Source organism: Vollenhovia emeryi, unplaced genomic scaffold, assembly GCF_000949405.1.
Source record: "Vollenhovia emeryi isolate VEMERY1.0 unplaced genomic scaffold, V.emery_V1.0 DF939136.1, whole genome shotgun sequence".
In the NCBI taxonomy this organism is placed as follows: Eukaryota; Metazoa; Arthropoda; class Insecta; order Hymenoptera; family Formicidae; genus Vollenhovia; species Vollenhovia emeryi.
Genome location: NW_011967230.1, coordinates 2,383,571 through 2,406,848, shown reverse-complemented (window position 1 = coordinate 2,406,848; position 23,278 = coordinate 2,383,571). Strand labels below are relative to the sequence as shown.

The window sequence follows — 23,278 nt, the reverse complement described above, 5'->3', positions numbered from 1 at the left end:
TAGATATTTACGTTTCTGCTTGTTGCCCGCATCGTTAATGCTACACAATTTCAGGCGCGTTTCTTTATTTTTTCTTTTTGCGCCGCCAATTTCGATCGCAACGGTAGCGATGCGAAGTGACGAGGCTGACTAGTAGAATGGCGTAACTTTTAGTAAACTCCTTCAATCAAGGTTAATCGCGGCGTCTCCGCCAATTCTTATCTAAACTTTCGAAATTCCTCAAGATTACGTCACAATCCTCTCACGAGCGCGCCGTGGCCCACGCGTGGTCGGAACGCGGACAGCCGTGAAAACGTCGCTCGCGAATTAAATTTCGTTTCCTGGCGTTTTACTCGATCCACGAATCTTCCGTGCAACAACTCGTACTTGACAGGGACATGTCGCGAAATGACGTAGTCATGAGACAAAGAAAATGGAAATGCCTCTATAGGAGAGCACAAATAAATTAATCGATAAAAATCGGGCGATAAGAGCCAACACAGTTGTTCGGTGATCATACAGTAATTCGATTGCAGATCTCTTTTTTTCGCACCGATTGTACGATCTAGCAATAAATTTTCCACTAAACAGAGAGAATTCACTCCGACGGCAATGAATTCACCGAGCAAAACAGTGTTGGCTCTCGCCGCCCGATTTTCACTGATTTAATTTACCTGTACAGCCACGAGACCTACAAGGCGCAATCGCAATTCGATAGATGTTGGCGGTGAGGGGGAGAAGGGGTGGCAAGTGTGCCGTCTGAGAAATCTGAAAAACAGCGCGAATCGTAAATTCCAGAAATACTGACGGCGTCACAAACGACGGGGGTATATAAGATGACTAAATATAAGAGTCGCGCAAAATGTGTCTCGCTCCCGTTCCCGGCCATAAATCCAATGACGCCGCGTGTTGACTCAGATATCATTGATTTATTATGCTGCACAAAAGTGTCACGTGCAGATTCGCCTGACATATACGCGTTTCGCATGAGAGCGGTTTCAATGTTACAAATCGCGTCGAATATATCAGCGACAAACACTCGAATCCGTCCACGTCGTGCCTTCGGAGCCCGTGGCTTTCTTTCGCTTTATGTAAAATCGAAAGAATATACAGAAAAACATGATAAACGTATTATTTGCAACAGCAAAAAACTTATTGGGAGAGACACAGTGTGTCCAAGAAACGTTGTGTTCGTTTGAAAACTGGAATTAGGAAATTACTTAAAAAACAAAAAAAATAGTGCGTTCGTTGCAGTGCGTGTCGAATTTGAAAGAGTCAAGTGGATCGGGAAGCCAAGCAATAACCGTATAATAATCGCGATACAGATTCTTGTACTCGCATTACGTGACGGGTGAGCGGAACGTTTTTTTTTTTGCGTCATCGAAAGGGCGAATTTTCCATGGCGCGCATCGCGGCGCCGAGTCGCGATGAGACGCCACTGGCCCCACGGCTTATCCGTCGCTGGACGAGCGCGGAGAGCCTCGGCACGATGCCGGAGAGGAGACGGGAGGCGCGAGTGAGAGAAAGAGAGAAGAGAACGGGCGGCGGAGAGGGCTATTTGCATCGGAATGCAAGCCCCGGCTCTCCGCGTTACGCTCGCGCGCGAGAGTGTGCACGCGCGCGTGCACGCGCGCACGCATCGTGTGCGTACGGCGCGTATGTACGCGTGAAACTCCCAAGGAAGGAAGCCGCCAAGTTCCTCCGATGCCTCCGAGTCCCTCGCGTGAAGCTACTCCCAGGCGCCGCGGTTTCGCATGCGAATACGCTTCCGCGGAAGAGTTTTGCCGCGCGCATTTCCCGAAAGAGAACGGGAGGACTTGCCAGACAGATCCGCGTCGATGAATTGTGCGTCCACTTTGCCGAATATGATCAGCGGCTATCTCTGTTTAATTAAAAGCGATATTACTCTTGCCGAAGCGGGATCAGCTTTTGGGGGGAAAAAAGGCGCGGAAGAATCGAATGGCGACAGGCAATAAATGTTTGCGCGCGAGTTTTACTAATAATATTTGAAAGTAATAATAATTTTGTTTCAGAACGCAATGAAAGATTCCAATCACGTATAAAAGCGTTCTTTAAACCGAGCGGTAACGGTTGAATAGAATGTGACGTGTATAAATAATTTATTGTAAGACTGAAAAATAAAAGGGAAATCCGTGCAGTTTTCGTCCACGGGTTTGTGAAATATACGAGAGGAAAAAAATTCCGCGATCGTATCGGCGTTGTGTATCTTTGATGGGAACGTTGCTCGGAATATTTCAAGAATTTTAAGAATGTAAGAACCCACACATTATCTCTTGGCAGCGATCTGGGTTTGGATATCTTATTTCCCACGCATACATACGCACGCGAGGATTATACCGCGTTGCTTGTTAATTTGTGACGCGAAAGGATGTATCCACCGCCGAGGATACACGCACTATACCACTCCCCGCGTAAACATGTTTACCCCAATAAACGTGTTTGCGCTCGAAACACGGTGAATTTTATAGATGCTAGAAACTCAATAAACTGGTTAATGGATCAATGACGCAAATGATAAATTATTGAATATTGTATACTGTGCGGTCAGCGGTCTCAAGTTGCTTAATCCTACTATAAAAGCGAGCCCGCGAGAGATCTGGCAAATGCCTCGAGTTCTCAACATACCTTAACAATCGGAAATTTCGCGATTGGTGATACTGGATAATAAAAAAAAAAGATACGCATCGAACTTGTCAAATTGAAAGGAAAGTGCAATCTTAAAAGACAATTTCTCTGTTCAAACGTTTGTCTCTTGCAACTCAGCAAATGCAATGAATTTTAATCTCAAAATCATATTTAATGATTTCTTGCACTCTCCTGGAAAAAAATTGTCGAAAAATATGCCGTTCTTCTTGTTAGAGTTCTAAAAGGTATAAAAATATCAAGTTGAATCTAAAAGATCCAATCCGTCGTTTGCGTGTACAAAAAAAAATATATTCGCGATTCGAGAATCAAAAAGATTTCGGTTAATTTTCATTCAAACTGTTTGAACAAATCATTAAATTATTTATACAAGTATAAACTTGTACGAATACATTCGCTCAGGTTATATAAAGGATCGGATTTATATTCTTCGGAACTAAACTTTCTTCTTGAAAGGTGGTAGACGCAGCGTGCGTAAACGCGAGAAAGAGTTTAGTCTGCGAACTTTGCCGCGTGGTTGCACAGCGTGAAATTCGCCCAATTTAGGGGGACAAATATGCCTTATCCGGTATAGAGACGTAAACATGGCGATTTAACTTCCCTTTCTATACATACCGAAATTTTTAGATAGTCACGCAGTTGTTTTCTTTTTATTGGAGACGACATATAAAATCGTAATTCCTCGAAAATCTAAAAACGATCTAAAAATTTAAAACGATATCCTCGCGTATCTCGTAGAGACAGTCTGAATATTAACTGTTTATTAATGTCGATTTTTTGTGCTCACGTAAGAAACGCCAAAGTGATCAAACTTCCGTTATTTAAAAAAAGTACAATTGAAAAATTCTAATTTCAGTATTCCAGCTTATTTATAAATTATCATTTTCTTAGCCCCTCAATGGAAACCCCATTGTGAAATATTCTCTTTAATCTTCTTGACACAGATCCCTTTCTTAAATTAGTTTTCAAGTTACGAGTTTCTCTTCTCTTCCTTTGGTATTACTTCCGAAGGTCGAGATTGGTCGCATTAATTTTCCAGCCTATAAGCCTGGAGACACGCTAGAGAATTTAAACGAATATAGTGCTCTTTCAAGACTTCGGCCCTATTACCATTATTAACAATGGGTGTTTTCGCTTGAGAAGGAAGTATTCTTCCCAAGAGCTTCTGAATAATAAGTTACCTGCCTGTCAGCTTATATTTCCTACAATGCGTCCAACTGCTATTTCCCACTAAACGGATTCTGCGAATTTCCTACTCTATATTTTTTTGTCCACTCCCGTACTCACACATTTTTTTCTTCCTATACCACAATGAGAGGATTGCACATTTCTACTTCAACACGAAGAAAGCAAAATAAACGTCCCAGCTGCAAGATTCACAAACGTTTCTATCGACGAACATTTTGCACCTAACTTGTTGCTGTTAAGAAATTTACATATCACGCAAAAATATGATTTACATTAGCATAAATATACCGTCATATATATATTTAATCATAAATGTCAATGAACATTCCACCGGAGAGCGTAACTATATGTTTCTAACCGCAAGAATATCATTTAAAGGGGGGGGGGGGGAAGAAAAGAACCTATCGAAGCGAAGTTCCAATCGATCTATTTTAACTGCACAATCTAAGCAGAAAGGAAAATATAGAACGTTCCTTGTGCAATCGGCTAAAATATCTTCCTTCTTCGAGATCAGGCGAATTTCACGCCGTACGTCACGGCGAGGGAGCAGCTGTCGACGACGAGACGACGAGACGACGACGGCAACGGCGGCGGCGACGGCGAGAGAGGACGGGAGGGGCCACTCGGACGCAAGGGATCCCGAAACTAGAATCGCGCGGCCCCAGCCACATAGGCAATCTCTCGAAAATCGACGATGACATCATGGCCGCAGTATTCCGCCCGAAATAAATATACCGTACATCGACATTCCTCCCCGCCCGCCCGGGACCCGCGTCGCCGCGCCGCCGCGGCGATAAATATTATTATCGTATCTTTCGTTTGCTCGCGGATTAAAGCCGGTACTCCTCCTTCCTTTCTCTTCCCTCCCTCCCTCTACCCGTCGCCGGCCCCACTCACCTGGTGCGCGTTCCGTCAAAAATTCGTAACGCAGCCGCGCGTGACGTAAGAGCATTCCGGCGCGGGTCCAGACTGGCGTCAACGACGGAATGCCAAAGTACCTCTCCTCGCTCGCGAACATTCGGAATTAGCTACCTGCCGCGATCCTTTAACTATCGCCGAAGAAACATCTAACGTCGCGTGAACGCGACGGAATAATACACGCACGCGGACGATACGTACGGAATTGATCTGTAATTTCTCGATAAAGACACCTGGAAATTGTATTAAAAAGGTATATTATAGAGGAGAGTCCCCTATCATGAGATAGGATTCTATAATAATAAGACATAGCGGGGTCTCTAACTACGTTGCTGGGCATCATCTGCTGGCTCCACTGTGAATTTATTGCTCGTAGAGCGAAGTCTGTTGAATAAAAGAATTGATTGTCAGATCGTGCAGTAGTTGCGAGCAGGGATCTGTGATTGAATTGGGATGTTGAAAACCTGCTATCTCACATTAGAAGCCACTAATCGGGAACTTTGCTCTAATAACAACGAGGAAGCGCGTCGTGCGATATTACTTTCGGGGACCCGAGTCAAGTGATCTCTCGAGAACGGCGCGAGTGACGTGGGCTGCGTTCAGAAACACCACCCGAGTGCTCCAGCGTATCGTTTTATCCTTGTTCAACACACGGTGAGAAACTAGGATAGAATGATACGCTGGGATACTCGGGTGGGGTTTCTGAACGTAGCCGTCGTCTCGAGAAAAGTGTACCACAGTTTCCCAGTGGCGTCACGTTGATCCGCGGGCGTGTGTACGCACACGCGTATAATATGCACATCCTACCGGGATACATGCAGGGGGACGGAACGCGGTTAATCGCGTGTTAATCTACGCCGTCGCGCTCGTGGTGCACGAGGGTACGCCGAATGACCGGAAGTAACATGATTTCTCACGGACTGACTTCCTGCCGCCCTCGTCGACCCTCGTTGAAATTCCACCAGTTTCTCCTCCTCGCTCCCTCACGTCCGTTTTAATCTCGGCGGAGCGAGGTTCATCGACACGGGCGGAGACGAGCGGGGGATCGACGGATCGATCCCGCTCTCGCGGACGGCGATTTAACCGGGAAATTTATGATCGATTGTCTTCCGCACTTACCTCGAGTACGTCATGTGCGGTCTGCATATACTCGCGAAGCATGGCCTCCTGAATGGCTCGCCATTCCTGCCTTGGATCTTCCAGTTGAGTTGTCTCTGCGAACATCCAAACCAACGGCACGTTTAAAACAACGAACGTCCCGTTGGGAATCGGTGCTCGCCGAGGGGTAAACCGCTCAGGGCATTGTGGCGTACAGATTTCGGGCATTACTACGCTGAAAAAAAATCTGATAGATTCAACCAGTCGTCTGTTAGAAAATGGACGAATCAGAATTCCTTTAGGATTTACCGTGAGATATTTCATAATCAGAAGTTTGCTAGACTTCACTAAAAATCTGGTAAATCCTAAAGGACTTCTGATTCGTCCATTTTCTGACAGACGACTGGTTGAATCTACCAGATCTTCTTTTCAGTGTACACTGAGAAAAACGTCCGATTAAATATAATCGGATAATCCAATCACATAATAACAAACAGATATATATCCGATGAAAAATATGATCGGTTTTTCAATCATTTTCATCGGATGTGTACATAATTTAATCGGAGAAGTTAATCGAAAAAAAAACGCTACTTAATTAGTTTATCCGATGGACATTTTTCTCAGTGCAGGCATTTTTTGGGCATTGGTACACTGAGAAAAATTTCCATCGGATAAACCAATTAAGTAGCGTTTCCGACGATTAATTTTTCCGATTAAATCATGTACATATCCGATGAAATTCGATCGAAAAACCGATGATACTTTTCATCGGATACGCAATCTAATCGGATATGTCCGTTTGTTCTTATGTAACTGGATTATCCGATTATATTTAATCGGAGATTTTTCACAGTGTAGGTGTTATTTGGCCTTGCTCGGACATTATAAAGAATCCAAAGAGATAAAAGAGATAAAACAAAATGAAATAAGATAATAAGATTAAGTACTGCCCACTGGGCATTAGTGGGTATTGCTGTACATGATTTCGGTCAGCGGTTTACCCCTCGGTGCTCGCGGCACTCTTGGCGAATTCTTCCGAGAGCATTGCTCGGAGCGAATGGAAAATTATCCTAGCGCTTTAATATTATCTCAATAATGCATGCGCGTATGACAGACTCACACGATTGTTGTTTCTCTATTAATGTATAACTATGAACAAGCAAATGTAACTTTTATTGTTGACAGCGTCTAAACTTTAATTGAAGACGTAACATTTGGAAATTGATATCTAATATTAGTGATATAGCAAAAGAGCGCAACTTTATGCAAGTGACGCCTCCCGTTTTCAGAGCCTCAAGTAACTCTACATCTGCAAAGTTAACTAACAATTAGCAAGACGCAGAAGAGCCGGAGTGAACTTGCATTTCTATAAGTTTTTTATGATAATATTTTTATAATATTGTAAAGTTTGAGAAACTCTTTTAAAAAATTAGTAAAATAAATAATTGGAGTATTCAGTGGAGATAAAAATCTCCAAAAAAAAGTCGATAATCGTACAGGTACGACAGTTTACTTGTCGGGCGCAGAATTGACGTTGTTTCGCTCTTTAATTTATTTTTAAACCTCCGCCGTTTCTGTAAACGCGATCGAAGGCATCGAGCGCCATCGGGCAAGAAAATGCGTGCATAAATCCACGCGTGCGCGCGCTCGTTGTGGCACAGAAACGTGACATAAAATTCCGAAACAAAATCACTTCTCGCATCGCGAGTATCCGGCCGTTCTCCCTGCACCTTCTCGATCAGATAGCGGAAGAAGAAAAACTTACGATTGACATGATTGATGTAGTAGGCGCCCACGTGCTTATCGTAGGCCTCCTCCCAGCCGAGGGGAAGCTCGTTCCCGATACAATCCGCGAACGTTTGGGGTTTGGTAAACCTGCAACAGCGGGAGGAAAAAGAGAGAATAAAAATACTGTGCTACACACAAAGTAACGTTTACGAGTACATTTCTTGTGTCACGCGTAATACCGAGTAAAGAAATGCCTGAAGCGAACCAGACGTTTCTTATTCCCGGTCGATTGAGAGTCAAAAAGTCAGCTTTATACTGTTTTACTCGACAATAGCTGTAAAAATATTCCGTCTAGGTGAAACCAGTTGACTATTACTCGGCGCGTATCGCGAGTTTGTAATATTTCCGATATGCCTTTTTTTTCCATAAAGTCGCACTTGAAAAAGATACCGCGCTCGGTTTGCTCAGCTATGCCGTCCGGAATAACGAAAATCATGATTTTGTGGTGCGATACAGCCGGAAAAAATGTACACGGAGGTTTCTCGAAGTCGATAAGTCGCGCCGATTGCGCGGTGATTTCTTCGAACTCATGGGGCGAAGTCTGTAAACACACATAATCTCGGGCACGAAAGTTCGTCTAACCGAACTCCCGGCTTATATCACACTTGATTAAATAAATACGATATGAAAGTGACACGTATATGTAGAAGATACGCGCCGTATCAATCGTCCGCTTGTATTTATGTTGTTATCACTGTACCACGAGGTTTAGAAAGAAGGCGATTAAAGCAGCTCGCCTTAAAACTCACCAAGCACATGTTTGTTCCGTTCGGAAAACCTTCGCATCTTTACTTTTGTAGCGATCTTTCTTAAAAGGGAAACGTGAAAACGCACCTTAAAAAAGTATATTCTCGCATTTCATAATAATGTAAAAGTTGCAAGAACTTCTTTATTAGTTCATTTTCGAAGGTGTTTACTTCATTCTCAAAGTTTCTCACGAAGTTCGCGGCATATAAACCGCGACCCGCTGCGATTCCACACCGAGCGACCTGATAATCCCAAAACGGAGAATTACATTAGCGAAAGTTAAATCCTCGCTAATGCGTAGAAAGAATCGGCGATGCGAAAGAGGGTCAAATTAATCGTCGGTACATTTGTTTTTCGAGACGTCCTGCGCATATCGAGTAACAATGAGTCGCGCGCAAGGAAGTCGTCAATCGAAAGAATTCTAAAGTCGCGCTCGCCGGTGGAAAGAAAGGCATGCCAGGCTTGCCGGATGTGGCGCCCGATTTCCGGAAATCTCCGAGTCACGTAAACACGCAGACGCGTCACGTTGCGCACAAATGTATAAGAGTTAGTAAAACATTTTTTTTATATATACTTCCATACAATTTCTTGGCAGATCTACGGCGATTTTTGCTCCCGTAACGTTATCGCTGCATTTTCGGCCGAATCTACGCCTGTGGAATTTCAATTCGATACTGCGGGGAGACAAATAAAAGTCAGTATGAATCAGCATGGAAATACGTGACCCGTGTATCGCGGCGGCTGAAACATATACCCGACAAACTCGCCGGTTTTTATTACAGAGTCACGGAATTGTGCGCAACAATTTTATTGTAACGCGTAACTTCTTTTCACACGGAATTTTTTCCCGATTAGCCACGATCGTTCGTATATATACAGCGATGGACAGAATGGTTGAGGCATTCTGTCCATCACTGTGCGCGAGCGGTAGGAACGCAGTCAGAGAAGTAGTCGTTCGGAACACGCTTCTCCTCTACGCGCTCGCCGTTCGATAACAATTAACTATCGCGCCCAACTTGTAGCGCACCAAGCTGACATCGATATCGCTGTCGCGGGGGATTCGAGCGCGATCCGTTTCGATCCGCATCGTAGACACAATATATCTAGACCGAGCGTTTGCCCTTATTTGAGTAGTGGGGGTACAGGTTCAGGTAGAAAAGGACAAACTCTGTTTTGTGCTACTTGCTGTTCACATGCGAACGAGAGAGAACGAAATTGCACAAAATAAAGTTTGTCCTTTTCTACGTAAACTTCTAAACCCACTGCTCAATGCTCGGTCTAGATATATGTCTATGGTTTGTATAAAGGCTGGTCTACAATACATGGAGTAAGCTGGAGTAAGGAGTAGGAGTAAGGAAATAAATCCATTTTATTTCTTACTCCTACTTCAGCTCTTAGGCTTACTCCTAAGGTGAATCAAAATGCCATCAATCAGTGTTACAATTATTTTAAAAATCATGCCCGTATTTCAGCTTCCTTACACCAAAAGCTAGAAGTTAGGGCTCTCCCTTACTCCTTACTCCACGCTTACTCCACGTATTGTAGACCACGCATAATGGCTCGATCAGACTGGAAGCTATAGGAAAACTGTACGCTTTCCCATAAAACCTGTACGCTCATTGGATAATCGCGCGTCGCTCATCGCTTCCAGTCTAAATGAGCCATTACGCGGGCCCGCGCGCGCTCCAACTTTGTTCGGCTTTGTGGGACAACGCGGCTGCGAGGGACACGTGCGCAAGAACGGTACGCGAAAGTATACGGCACTTTCGCTGCTAGCGGGATACACGAAATTTCACGCGATCGCTCGCGGAGGCGTGAGCGCGCGCGCGCGCGCTCGCGCCTTCGACCGATCGGCGGCCGCTGGCGCGGCGCGTTCGGGTCGACTCGTTAAAACTTTGCCGTAAGTCGCTTTAACCTTGGCATACCGTAGCCGTGTCGACGCGTAGCGCACGCGTTCAGCGTTTCATTTATCCTTCCCTCCCCCTCGCGCCTCCACCGCCGCCCCCTCCGTCGAGTCGTTCCCGGGTCTCTCGCGAGATACGCTCCTGACTTTTTTCTTCTTTTTCTCCCCCCCCCCTTGTTCTTTCCTCTACCCCCCTCTGTCCCTCTCGTCGTTATAGTAGGACAGAATCGCGGTAAGGCCAAGGGCGCGCCGAGACCGTGAATCACGCGGTGGAAAGGGAATTAAGGAAATTGTCCCTGAAACCGTGTAATGAGGCACCACCCTCCGCCCACCGCGCTCGGAGCGTCCGTTATTAAAAGTGTGTCCGTACGCGACGCGGGTATTTGCGAAGCGCCTCCTTCGGCTGGATCTACAATAGACGCAGCGAGTCGCGAGCCGCAAGAAATCGACCAATTACAGTCAAATGTGAGAAGAATAATCGACTGTCATTGACCGATTTCCTGCGGCTCGCGACTTGCCGCGTCTATTGTAGATCAAGCCTCTAAGAAAGCGCTGGATCGACGCGATAAAACAATAGGCGCGATATTGGCCGTTGAATCGAGCGACGAATGTCGTCGAAGGAATTCCGTCAAGGACGCGGCACTCCGCGAATCGCGAGCGATTCGCGCGCCGGCGGGTCGAAACTCACCATTTCTGGGCGAGATCTTTCTAAAGCTAGCGCCACACCGTGCGCAGTTCGTAATGCGCGATTCGCAGAAATTCGTTGGACATTCGTTGTTACTTACCGCGCTATTCGTGATTCGCAGTTTATCATTCGTAATTTATTCGCCGTTTCGTTCGTGTTAACTTCGACAACTTTTAATTTGATATTAGTCAAGTTTCAATACTAGTCAAAAAACCGCTCGGCTAGCGAATAACTGCGAATGGCGAATCGCGCATAGTGTGGCGCTAGCTTTACGTGGAGAACAGCCTTAAGACCGAATCCGCCTAGCAATTGCCGACGCGGATTGGATCGGGATTGGCGATTGGCGATTGACGATTGTCTTCTAACCAATGAGAGTCGATTAAATCGTTGGCCGCTTTGCTCTCACTGGCTAGAAGGCAATTGCCTATCGCCAATCCCGATCCAATCCGAGTCGGCAATTGCTAGTCTGACTTGGCTTTTACGTCCCGCGGAACCGAATAATTATGACGGAATTGTTTACGTCGAAGCGAGAAACAGCGAAAAGGGGAAGGAGGGCGGCGATCCCCGCGGGATATCGTGTCTCTAGCCGCGGTATTTTTGCGCGCGATGCACACCTTTTACTCGAATTGCCTCACGCGCGTGTTATATCCACGCGTTTGACGATCTAAGAGGGGATCGTTCGTAAAAGCCGTTTGTCGTCGCGTGTCGATCTGACTCATTCGTGTATGTACGTATGCTCGTATTTCCAGCAACGATAACGCTTTAAAAAATTCGATATAAAATATCGCTCTTATCGCCGGCGTCTCACCGATTCTCAGATCGGTAGGAAGGGGGTCGAGAATGCGTACACTGAGAAAAATTTCCATCGGATGAACTAATTAAACAGTATTTCCGATGGTTAATTTTTCCGATTAAATTATAGATACATCCGATAAAATACAGTTACCGATGAAATTTGATTGAAAAACCGATCATATTTTTCACCGAGTATACAATTTAATCGGATATATCCGTTTGTTATTACGTAATTGGATTATCCGATTATATTTAATCGGACATTTTTCTCAGCGTAGGAACGTCGTGCTTAACCCTTTGCGTCCCACTGGGTTCCTCTATGAAGCCACTGTCGTGTTCTTTCTTGAAACTTTTCGTCGCTACCTTGAATCTTTTGCAATTGTAAGATACGCAATTGAATATTCAATTACATATATCTTTGAAAACACGGGATACAGTAATATTATGATTTCATTCCATTTCTGCTTTTTATAATTAATAATTACTTAACAAATTAATAAAATTCGTAAGACTCTCGTGTGATAAACGCAAGTTCGAAGACGTCAGTGTCCAAATAATTCTTCTTTTAAATCTACTGCGAAAAATATTACCTCGGCCAGGGCTAATAATCATTTATAAGCGTTTGTAAGGTAAATGTTTGCCTTTTTAAAGAATGTTTCTCTTATGGGCCGCGAAGGGCTGAAAAAAAGCGGCCCGTGATTTGTATAATATCTCGAGCGGAGTGCGAGCAACGTGTTTCCTGAAATAATAACGAAAGGGAAAGAATTGCTAATTGCGCCAACAACATTTATCCAGCTTGCGTCTACACGCGTTACGTCTCTATCTATCTATTAATTCAATTAAGGACCGAGTGTAGAGCGTAAACTCGCTCTGTAATCAACATTTGCGCCTCTATCCGCGCTAATTGGTGGCTATTAATAGCGAGCCGTATCGGACGAGTTATTCGAGCGAGAGAGAGAGAGAGAGAGCCGCGGGAAGAATAATGAACGTACCCCCGCGCCACACGCTCCCAGGCCACGTCCGCAGAAATCGAAATCAGATACTTCGGAACATATTGTTTAACATTCCGACTCGCGGCGAAATCCGCATACCGCGCTCCGCCGGTTGCGTGAGCGACATCCGATTACGCCGCGCGCGCGTGCGCGCGCACGGGCTTGTTTCATTTTCTTCGTACCCGCGATGTATCGTTATTTAAAGCCCAATTACATAAACCGGCTGCTAACGCCGAAGGTCAATAGAGCTCCACTTTGACAAAGATCCCATTGTCCCGGAACGAGGGGGGGAAAAAATGTGTCGGTTGTAAGATCGAAAAATTCTCCACGCTATCCGTCAGATTTTCCCCGAAAAGTTTCTCTACTAGAGATTGCCATCGTTATATTTTAAAAACCAATTATTCTGTACGGAATCTTTAATGTCAATGAGTCACAGTCGTCGCGTCGCATTCGAAATGGACAGGCTCGCGAATTCCTTTCTCCTCGCCGGATTATAAGTAAATCAAGGGTTACAGGTTGTGTCATTGACGCTGCGGAGGAATCCATTAATTCGGCCGAAATTCCGACGTTATTTGAATTCGTCGCCGTCATCGGCGCGCGTGCGCGCGAGCGCCTTTCGCCGACTTGCAAACAAAAATTGCGCAACGGCGGCCGGTAAACAGACGCTTCAGCGTGATTTCCTGCACGCTGGAATTCCAGAGGCCAGCCGTCATCCGAGCGAGTCTCGGCACGCCGTTCCTTTTCTTCCTTTTTATCGCGCGCACGCAATAAAAAGAAATTCCCAGAAACATCAACGCCTAACCGTATCCTATCTCCTCCTCCTCCTCCTCCTCCTGCACCGCCACCTCCCCGCTTCGCTCCCTCTCTGCCTCTCGGATATTTGCGCGATGACGAGAGCGACTCCGTCATTAGGTGATCCATGACGGACGCTCCAATTCGCGACCGAAATTGTGCAACCCCGACCAGCGTGTTTGTTCTTCGGCGGATTACCGCGAAATCTGGTGGCGCGTTGCTAACGATCACCCAAGGCCGGGAAGCATTCTTTCTCGCACGACACGCGCGTATAATTTTCGCGTGCGACCGCGCGAACAAACGCGCACAGCCACTTTTCACTCCCGGGCGTTCGCCAAGCGTTCGCGATCGGTCGAGAGTTCTCTCGTTTCCCAAAGTTTTTTTCCCCTCCGTCTCTATACGTCACCATCTTGGGCGACATATTCGACCGCGACTTGAGTTTCTGGATTAAAATCGACCCGGTCTTCACACCCATGTCTTCGTAGAGTCGCGCGAAGCAATGTAGTTCAACCAGTCTAAGTTAGAATTTTTTTCTCCTGCCAGTAATTAATATTATTTCTTTCCGTTTCTTTTTTTTTTGTATAATTATTTAACAAAGTAATAAAATTCACGAGGCTCTCGTGCGATGAACGCAAATTCGAAGGAAACTGGCGACCGGCGAATGAAAGTCCTCATCTGAAATTCCCTTAATTTCAGAAACTGTCCGTTTCTCCGTAATTTTGCCTCTCTTTCCGCATTACGATTTTTTAATTTATCAGCAAGGATACTTTGCTTTTCGCGTTCAAGGACAGAGTCAATTCCGAATTTTGTCGAAAGAATTCGCTTCGACAGCAGGCAGGAGAGCGGTGATTGAACAATCGCGCTTTGTGCTGGGTTACAATCAACGAAATGGAGCACGTGAGACGAACGATGAATATTCAACGGGCGATTCGCGCAAACGTCGTTTCGATGCAGCGGGACAGAGAAAAAACTGCTCGCGAACGTGCGCGCGTTGCTGGCGTAATTAAGCTGAAACTTCAGTCATAGATCAAGGACGTGCCGCGTGCCGTTCCTACAATTCCATCGAAAAGAGCTCGTTTCCTCTCCGCGCTCTCAATCGCCGCTACGTCGACAATCGCCCACGTTGGATCTAACATTCAACCGAGATGCCGATACTTGACGATAAAATCTAAATGCGTCGCGATAATTGAGCGATGTCAAAAGTATTTCATAAATATTGACCGGTTAGTCTCCCATCTAATTTGACAAATGCAGAAATGCTACTTGCGAAAATATAATAAAAGTATATTAACATAAAAAACGAAACTCAAAACGTAGGATGCAAAAGGAAGCGAGCAATCGGGGAGAAAGTAAACTTTTGCAAAATGAAGAAAATGAAATATCGACGTAAATTCTGTGTAAACTTAAAAGAAAAAAAACTTGAAGAGCAGCCAGATAATATTCAGCGATTATATTGTCACGACGTGAAAGAATTGAAAAGTTGGGAAATGTACGAAGCCCATTTTAAGCGCCGACTTGAACGGCGTTATCAGCCATCTGTGAAAAATGCGTAACGCAGGATGCGCCAAATTGTCGCTCAAATGTCAGCGTTAATTGACAAGGGTCTTCAAACAGGTAGAAGAAATTTAACGCCGAGGATTTCAACGCGGGGACTTTAACGAGCTTCTAATATAGGTTCACGACCATCTCAGATGTGATAACGGCTAATAACAACAGGTTCATTTGTTCCGCGCCGATAAGACTAGGCACTGGCCGGTTATCGATGAACACCTCATCGGGCCCATTCACAAGGTGTGAGTTTACGACGGAAAAACAAAGTTACGAATTTGCACTTCATTAACGTTGCCGGCGTACGATTACAGCCACGGAAACGCGGCGCGAATCTGCAGCGACGTCCATTCAGAAAAACTCGGCGACCAAAGGTTTACCGATCTTCGGGGACGCCAACTGTTTACGCCAAACTGCGAAGAGCGCAGTCATACGGAACTGTTTTCCGCAAAGATTAATAACAATTAATCTTTATTCGTTTGTCTTGCGTCATGTGTTTATTTCAAATTTTACTTAGTCAACGTGGATTATTGCACGATGAATTTTTTGTGAGGGAAGAATCGAAGCGTGATCGAGCAATGTATTTTATTCGAGCACGAACGTCTCGCGGGATAAGACGCATTTCCTGCCGCGTGCACGGGATTCTTAGAGCGCGATCCGTCGCGCACATACCTGTGCATTGCGTACGGGGGAAACAATAGGCTCGCGAGACAGATTACAGTAATAATCCCGTCGCTCACGACCGTTTACGAAAGAACGCCTACACGAAGTCTTTTCGTGAATGTCGCAAACCGCGGTCTAATAGCGATGGAAAGTAGAAACGTGCCGTGTACGTCAAATGTTACAGAATCCCGGCAAAACGTAAGGCGTTCGGGCGTTATCCGGGCGTTTAGTCTCTCCCTCCTTGTTAGTCGCGTCGAATAAAAGGATCGAGGAACTTGTCGATAAAGTACGCCGAGTCTCCAATAAATCGCGATGAGACGGGCCGCGCGATTTAAAGCGCACGGTAAATTTTTATATCGCAGTAAATACTCAAATACAATCAATAAAGTGCTCAAATAGTTCCTCTACGCTCGTACGCGCGCGTTGTTTACGACGAGAGCGCCCGGAGTAATCGTAAAAAGCCCAATGCTAATGCCTCGGAGGCAAAAGAGAAAAAAAGGCTGCAAACTCGCGTTATTTAATTAAGAAAGCCATTCGTACCCAAATGGATATCCCTCGCGTGGCTAAGCTGAAAAAAGAAGTCGTAAATTCGCCGCGCGGGCGTGTTTTCGCGCGGATATGCATTCCATACATCCTACGGGCCGTAATCTCTTGACGCGAATATATGGGATGACACTTAACGTCGCATTGGCCGGAGCCTGCTGGTGTCACTAAAGCGTATATTTCTGTAACTCTCCGCGAACGACGACGATGACTCCATACGGGATAGCAGCGTTTCCCGAGACGAGAGTCGTGACAACGTTATTACGAGGATCGTCTGTAAAACCGAAGCCTATGCGAGAACTGCTCGTTCCCGGAATTTCTGGATCAACGTGGCTCTCTGCGAGGAAAGTGCCGGCAATTGTCAAATTATCGGCGACTAAAAAAAGAAATGCGAAAGCTGCACCAGGATTAAAACGCCAGGAGGGCAAACGTACGGTGGAATCGTCCTTCCTGCTTTAACTTGAATTGGATTTTAGTCAAGCGAAACTAGTTTATAATCGCGAAGATTAGTTGTTAAGACACTCGCGTCACCGACGATCTGTGCAGACGGCGTTCGCTGAGGAAGAGTCAGGCTGACAAAGAGAAATTGAACGAACGAGAGCAGAGAAATATCCTGTGTACGCGGCGGAGTAATTATTCGCGCGCATAAACGATGCCCATCACAATAATCTCGCCGAAATTAAGATTTACGTTCGCGTTAAAGCGTAGGCGCTCTGGCAACGAACGGCATTCCCGGTCTTCTCGCTTCGACGCGCCGGCCAACGCGTTAAATTCCTGAACCGTTCCTCTCTTAATCCACTCGACTTCGAGGTGAGGACTTGGAGCGACGCTCGTGCATAGATACGTAACGGAGGAGTCGCTCGAAACTCCGAACAGCGATTACTATCAATTGGATAGCGTCACTGGTAATTTGGCGGGTACGACTACTAATTCAAAGTGTGTTGTTGTTCGACATTGGGAATTGTCTAATGTACGCACGTTACTTTTTCGAGAGGGATTCATTTACGATATTGGAGAAGTAGGCGAGTGCGAACAAACTCGTCAATTGTTTCGTCAAAGTCAATTCGATCAACTTCCACTTTCCTTTTCTCCAATCCTCACATTTGTCTTTGTATTACCAGCATTTCGTATAAATATAATCAATAATGTGTAAAATAAAATTTCATTGGAATAAAAGTTTGTTGTCTTAACGCTGCGTCTACGCTGTTCTCTTGTCTCGACGTAGCAGTCTCGTGACTTGAAATTCCTCGACGACAATAAAGATTTTTAGAAAACCCTCCACGCTGGAAATACCGCGTAGGAAATACTTGGAATATTTTCTCCGCGTAGAATACATCCCAAGTTGCGTGACTAAAGACGGGACGACTAAGAGACTTACTACCTAAGTTAGAATACGTGCCGGTAGTGAAATAAACGCGTTAACCAACCCTGAATGAACTCATTCAGCCTTGTCTCCGCCAGGGGGGAAAGAAACAAATTCCAGTTCACGGTGAGGAATTCCATAGAGATTTTTGACCACGTTTAAATTCGAAAGTTCCGCAAATAACTTAGACGGTTTACATTTTTCATCTCTCTATCTTTTTATCGTCCGCAAAAGGAGCAGAGGGAGGGAAGAGCAGTCGCGGCAGGACGCCTTGAACTTAAAGTTTGGTCTCTTGCGGCTCTTCAATGTCGTACATTGCGATAAATTTATTATTATTATTGTCAAACACGCGCCCCCGGACCAGTTACTGTCGCAAGAGTTCCGAGAGAGAAAACTCCGCGGGGAAGATGGGGAGGGGGGCGGGGGGAAGGGAGAAGCTGCGAGAGCGAGTGCCTCGACAGGTGTGGCAGTGTCCTCTCGTCGGCTGAGGTAAAACACGGCCCTGAATAATGCGGGCGCACGCGTTTATGCGTGGGTATGCGGTTCGCGTGCGTGGGTGCCTCTTCGGCTACCTGGCTCTGCCCCAAGGGTACCGTGAGCGAGCGAGTAAAGCCGGATCCACATCGAGCGAAGAGCGCCAACGGATACGAATAAACGAGCTTGCTTCGACGAGTGGCGTCGCGAACGCGAGCTACTCAATTTATATCGACAAATACGGTCTATCTGTTATCGGCACGTTGAGACAAAGAGGTCCACGTTCGCTCGCAAGATTATTCATTAATGCCTGGGCCTCAGTTTTACTATGGATCCACATTTTCATAATCTTCATAGACTGTAGTTCACGCAGCTTCTATAGAAGTCTGTGGTAGTACCGTAGACATAATATATCTAGACCGAGCATTGAGCAGTGGGGGTTTGAGGTTTAAGTGGAAAATGAGGGGAGAACCGCTGACCAAAATCTTGTACACCAATGCCCACTAGTGCTCAGTGGGCATTACTTTATCTTATTTACTTTGTTTTGTTTTATTTTATCTTTATAACGTCCCAGCAAGGCCCAATGCCTAAACTAATGCCCAAAAAATGCCTAGTAATGCCTAGTAATGTCCAGTAATGCCGCAAATCTGTACACCACAGTGCCATCAGCGGTTTCCCCCTCGGTAGAAAAGGACAAACTCCGTTTTGTGCTACTTCGTTCTCTCTTGTTCGCATGCGAACGAAACGAAAAAAAACAGAGTTTGTCCTTTTCCACGTGAACCTCTGCTCCCACTACTCAAGTAAAGGCGAACGCTCGGTCCAGATATATTAAGTCTATGGGCAGTACGTACGTACAGCCCGAAACTCAGTGATTTGTATAGATGAGAAAAATGATGATAAAAATGCAGGTCCAGGCATTAATGAATAATAGCGAATTCGATTGCTTCCACTAGTGCGCACTGAGTGCACACTAAGGCCTGTTTATAGTCAACTTTTATATTTAACTTCGTCTTAAACACACGTTTCTAAGAGTATTCAGCCGAATAATGATCCGCACGGATGCTGTGCAGATCATTTTACTGGCTACGAAATATTTCAAGAGATATTTCATACGATCCATAAATATAAGAATTGCCTGTAAACAAGCCTAAGTGTGCACTCGGTGCGCGCTAGCGCAAGCAACCGAATTCGCTACAAGACTGTACGTTCTCGCTGGCTTGTTGGTCTCGAACCAAGCTCATGTGCATTAACGAACCCATACCGGGCTATCGTTTACGGTCTTCGCGCTCCGGCCCCGTGGACGGCGGCGGCGAGGCCATCCGAGTGAGGCGCGGATCGGTCGATCGCGCACCTGATTGCGAGAGGAGAAAATGAGACGACACGTGATGCTGGGCGAAGCTACTGGCCCGATAATGAAGAAACGCGCGGCGACGGCGATTTATCGTCTAGGAATGCCCGTTCCTGCATCTGGATCGAGGTTGAAAGCGCGTACGCGCTTCACGCGCCGCTCCGCTTTGCGTACGCGCGCGTCGAGGCGCGACGCGATCACGAGCGCCCATTAGAAATTGGCCGTTTCTAGATCGGTAATCGCACGATTTTCGATCGATCTCCGCGGTTATCTGGGACGTTAGGCTGCTCGTAATCCGCGGCGCGGAAAGACGCGACACGAGACGGCGTTCGTGAGAGTAGGCGGGTGATGAATCGAGATTTCTAGATCGATACAATCCCAACAGATCCGGGGGGGGGGGGGGGAGAGAAAAACTGAAATTGCGTTTCGCCTCTCGTGCGACTTATTTCGCGATGTTTTACACGCGTCTGAATTCCTGAATATCGTAAATCGCCGTCGATAATCCGTAACGCAGAAACATTCACGTGGAAATCCGCGGGTCTCAACGTAGGAAACATTCCGCGCGCACAGGCGGAAATATACTGCGCGTGCGCGATCCTCGCGTTCGTTTTTCGATATGCGGCCGGCTAATTGCATATATACAGTGACAGTGGTTTACGGTAAGGCGCGTAGCTGCATAAAACGTAAATTGTAATTGCGGCTAATGACAGTTTAAAATATTTTTAACTGGGCGTAATGGCCGTTCCGTCCGAGGGGCACGACTGGTTTCGCCACGGCGTTTATGCCTGGGCGTAAAGATTCCGAGAAGAAAATAATGGCACTCTCCGCAGGAATCCCCGTTTGCCTTCGTCCACGGTTATGCGGCCGTGTCACGGCGCAGGAATGTATTGAATTTCCAAATTTGGGAACACTCCTGCTGCCCCGCGATCCGTGCCACGGCCCCGGTCACGCGTGCACACGCGTGTACGTTACAATACGCCCGACATACTCTCGCACTCATTCGAGCGTAACCCGCGAGAGTGTTTGCGTGGCGAAACGAACGCGCGTTGCACCGATTTGAGGCAGCGCGACGTATCCGATAAGTTATTTCTTGGAAACGCGTATCGAATGTCGAGGGTAAATTCGAGAATGGACGCGAATGAAGCCCCCGCCGTGACACCCGCGAACGGGTGTTTGTGTCACGAAACACGCGTTGAAGGATGCGCGTCGCATTAAACAAATGCAATATCCTTGATTCACGAAGTATCGGTTGGCGACATTTTTTTTTTTGCGGAACAACGAAATGTAAGGAGCGTATAAAAATTAATATCACGTACGACAGGACCTCCAACCATCGCGTACCAATTCTATGGAACTCAAGAGAACGTTTCTTTGTAACAATAAGTGCGTGGATATGACGATTTATGTTAAACGATTAAATAACGATTATATCACGTTTGCACTTGGTTTTATTACGCGGCTGCATTTCCTGTTTAACTGCGAAAAAATCGCGGCGTATTGATTAAAACGACATACCCTGTATACGCGGTACATCGCGAAGCGTTGAAAACAAACAAATAGTAACAATCTGCTGATAAGGTCCGATGTCTCCGAAACCGGATGGTTAACACTCTGATTACCAACACGCACAAAGTATCTGAAACATTGAGTTTAAGCGTCTCTCACATATGCGCGCGCGCAACAAGTCGCAAGCACGTTTCCACTCACGCGCCCTCCCGTCCCTTCCCCCACCCCCTCCCCCTCGTCGAGAAACCGCCCGGAGGTCTCTGCCTGTAATATAATTCGAAAATATTTGGCAGCGCAATCCTCCCGAGCTCATGCAAGCTAGATTTACGTCACGATTCACGTACGGGAAGCGTAATAACGGCGCTTAGCACGGCTTTGGGAAGAGGGGGAGGAAAGGAGGGGGGGGGGGGAGAGAGAGAGAGAGAGAGAGAGAGAGAGAGAGAGGCGGGATGAGAAAAGGTCAAAAACGAGATGTACGACAGATGAGAGGTTTCCTCGGCGTATCATCTGTCGCTCGTAATACAATTTGTTAGCGAGCCGCTTCGCCCATTGTAGCGCCCTTAAGAGTCAAGAGCTCGTACAAGGATTTGTACGAGCGAATCGACAAAGTGATTGTCGTCGATAACAAATTAATATGTTAACCGTAACTCGAGAGTGTTGAACCGAGCCGCGTAACACGTTTTGTTTTTGGTTTTGGAATGTATATTATATACACATATATCGAGCCTCCTTAGATACTCGAAACTACTTTAAGTTATTTAATATACTAGAGATGTGTCTCGAAACGCGCGTTTCGCGCGCGCAGTTTGTGGTTGGGCATTGTTTATTTTTAAGAATTTCCATACATGCAAAGAAGTAATAGTATGCGCAACGTCAATTTAAAATAAAAAGTAATATATCACTCATTGATACAATTCGCAACAGCAGAGTTGTATGTACATCCGTAACTATATATGTTGAACTGTAAAAATACAAATATATATATATGATTATTATAGACGAATTGTTTAAAATCAAAATTATTGTACTAAATATAGTCTATACTTCATATTTTATATTTAAAAAATAGGTATTTCTAAAAATAATTATATAAAATATTGAAAAAGTCTTCCTTTTAAATATAAACTCACAAAATTTTATACGTATGGTCTTGTCTCTAACACTTATTCGAATCTTCGTCCGAATCATTTGAATAAATAAAATAAAAACACAGAACAGATGCTTTATTTTGCACAAGTAACAAATAACATATTAAATTGTAAGACACTTACCTTACGATTTCTCCGCCGTTGCCCGATGCCTCCTTGGCCTCCTCCTCCTCTCAGATTTCCTTGTTGCACTCACACACACTAACTCGCGAAAATCATCGATCGCGCGAAATTTCGGACACTCCCGTGCGCGATGTAAAATACCGCGAAACGCACGAAAAATATCGCGTGACTTTCTGTCATACAAATTACTCAAACTAACAATTTCCATTTTTGATTCGGAAGAATAGGATAATGGATAAAATACTTTTGAATTGGCGATATAAAACGCAACGTAAACACCGGAGGCATAAGTAGTTATTAGCCCGCAACGAAACGATATTTTATAATCTTTGTCATTCAATCCAATCCTCGAAATAAGTTATGTGAACAAAATTTCCAGCGATAAATAGTAGTTATTAATCGCAACAGTTAATCGAGATCATTTACATAACGTAACGACGTGCAATAAGCGACTTTCTGTATTTCCTGCCCGTACGAGTAGCGAAGAACGACAGAGCGAATTACAGCGCGAACGCCGAAGTCGCACAAATTTCTCTCTTTTCCCGAAAATGGAACAGATTACACGAAATCGATAGATAATTAAAAGCGCGGTGCGTAAACGAGATGTAACCGCGATTAAGTACCACGGTTTACATTCATATTTTAGACGATTTTTAGAGTTAGTCTCGTGAAATATGTATACGTTGATAAAGAGCCGTCGCCTCAACATGCGATTCGTTTCTCGTTACAAGTTGTAGAAACTTAGCAATTAATCAAGGAACGTTACTTGTTACTAATAAAGGTGTGCAAATCAATAGTGTTTTATCCCTGCATTCATCGCGATCGAGTCTTGGAAACCGATAACGCACAAGTAATAACACACACGGAGCGACTCTCGCCACTGCCTGCCGGCTCGACGTTCGGCGGGCGAATGATAATGCGGCGACCTTCGGGTACACGATGGCACGCAAAAACATATCGTACGTCACCGCGCCGAGAGAAAAACAACAACGAACGTTGAGAATTCGTTG

At 45.5% G+C, this 23,278-nt stretch overlaps 1 protein-coding gene across 1 annotated transcript in view; it reads right to left on the bottom strand.

Annotated features, from left to right (window-relative positions):
- Nucleotides 1–23,278, bottom strand: part of LOC105567644 (protein kibra) — a 72,743-nt gene that overhangs the window by 39,083 nt on the left and 10,382 nt on the right. The window contains exons 2-3 of the mRNA XM_012022680.1: nucleotides 7,616–7,725; nucleotides 5,869–5,963 (exon numbers count right to left, since the gene is read on the bottom strand). Coding sequence (XP_011878070.1) covers nucleotides 5,869–5,963; nucleotides 7,616–7,725 — 205 coding nt within the window. The remainder of the gene's footprint in view (nucleotides 1–5,868; nucleotides 5,964–7,615; nucleotides 7,726–23,278) is intronic.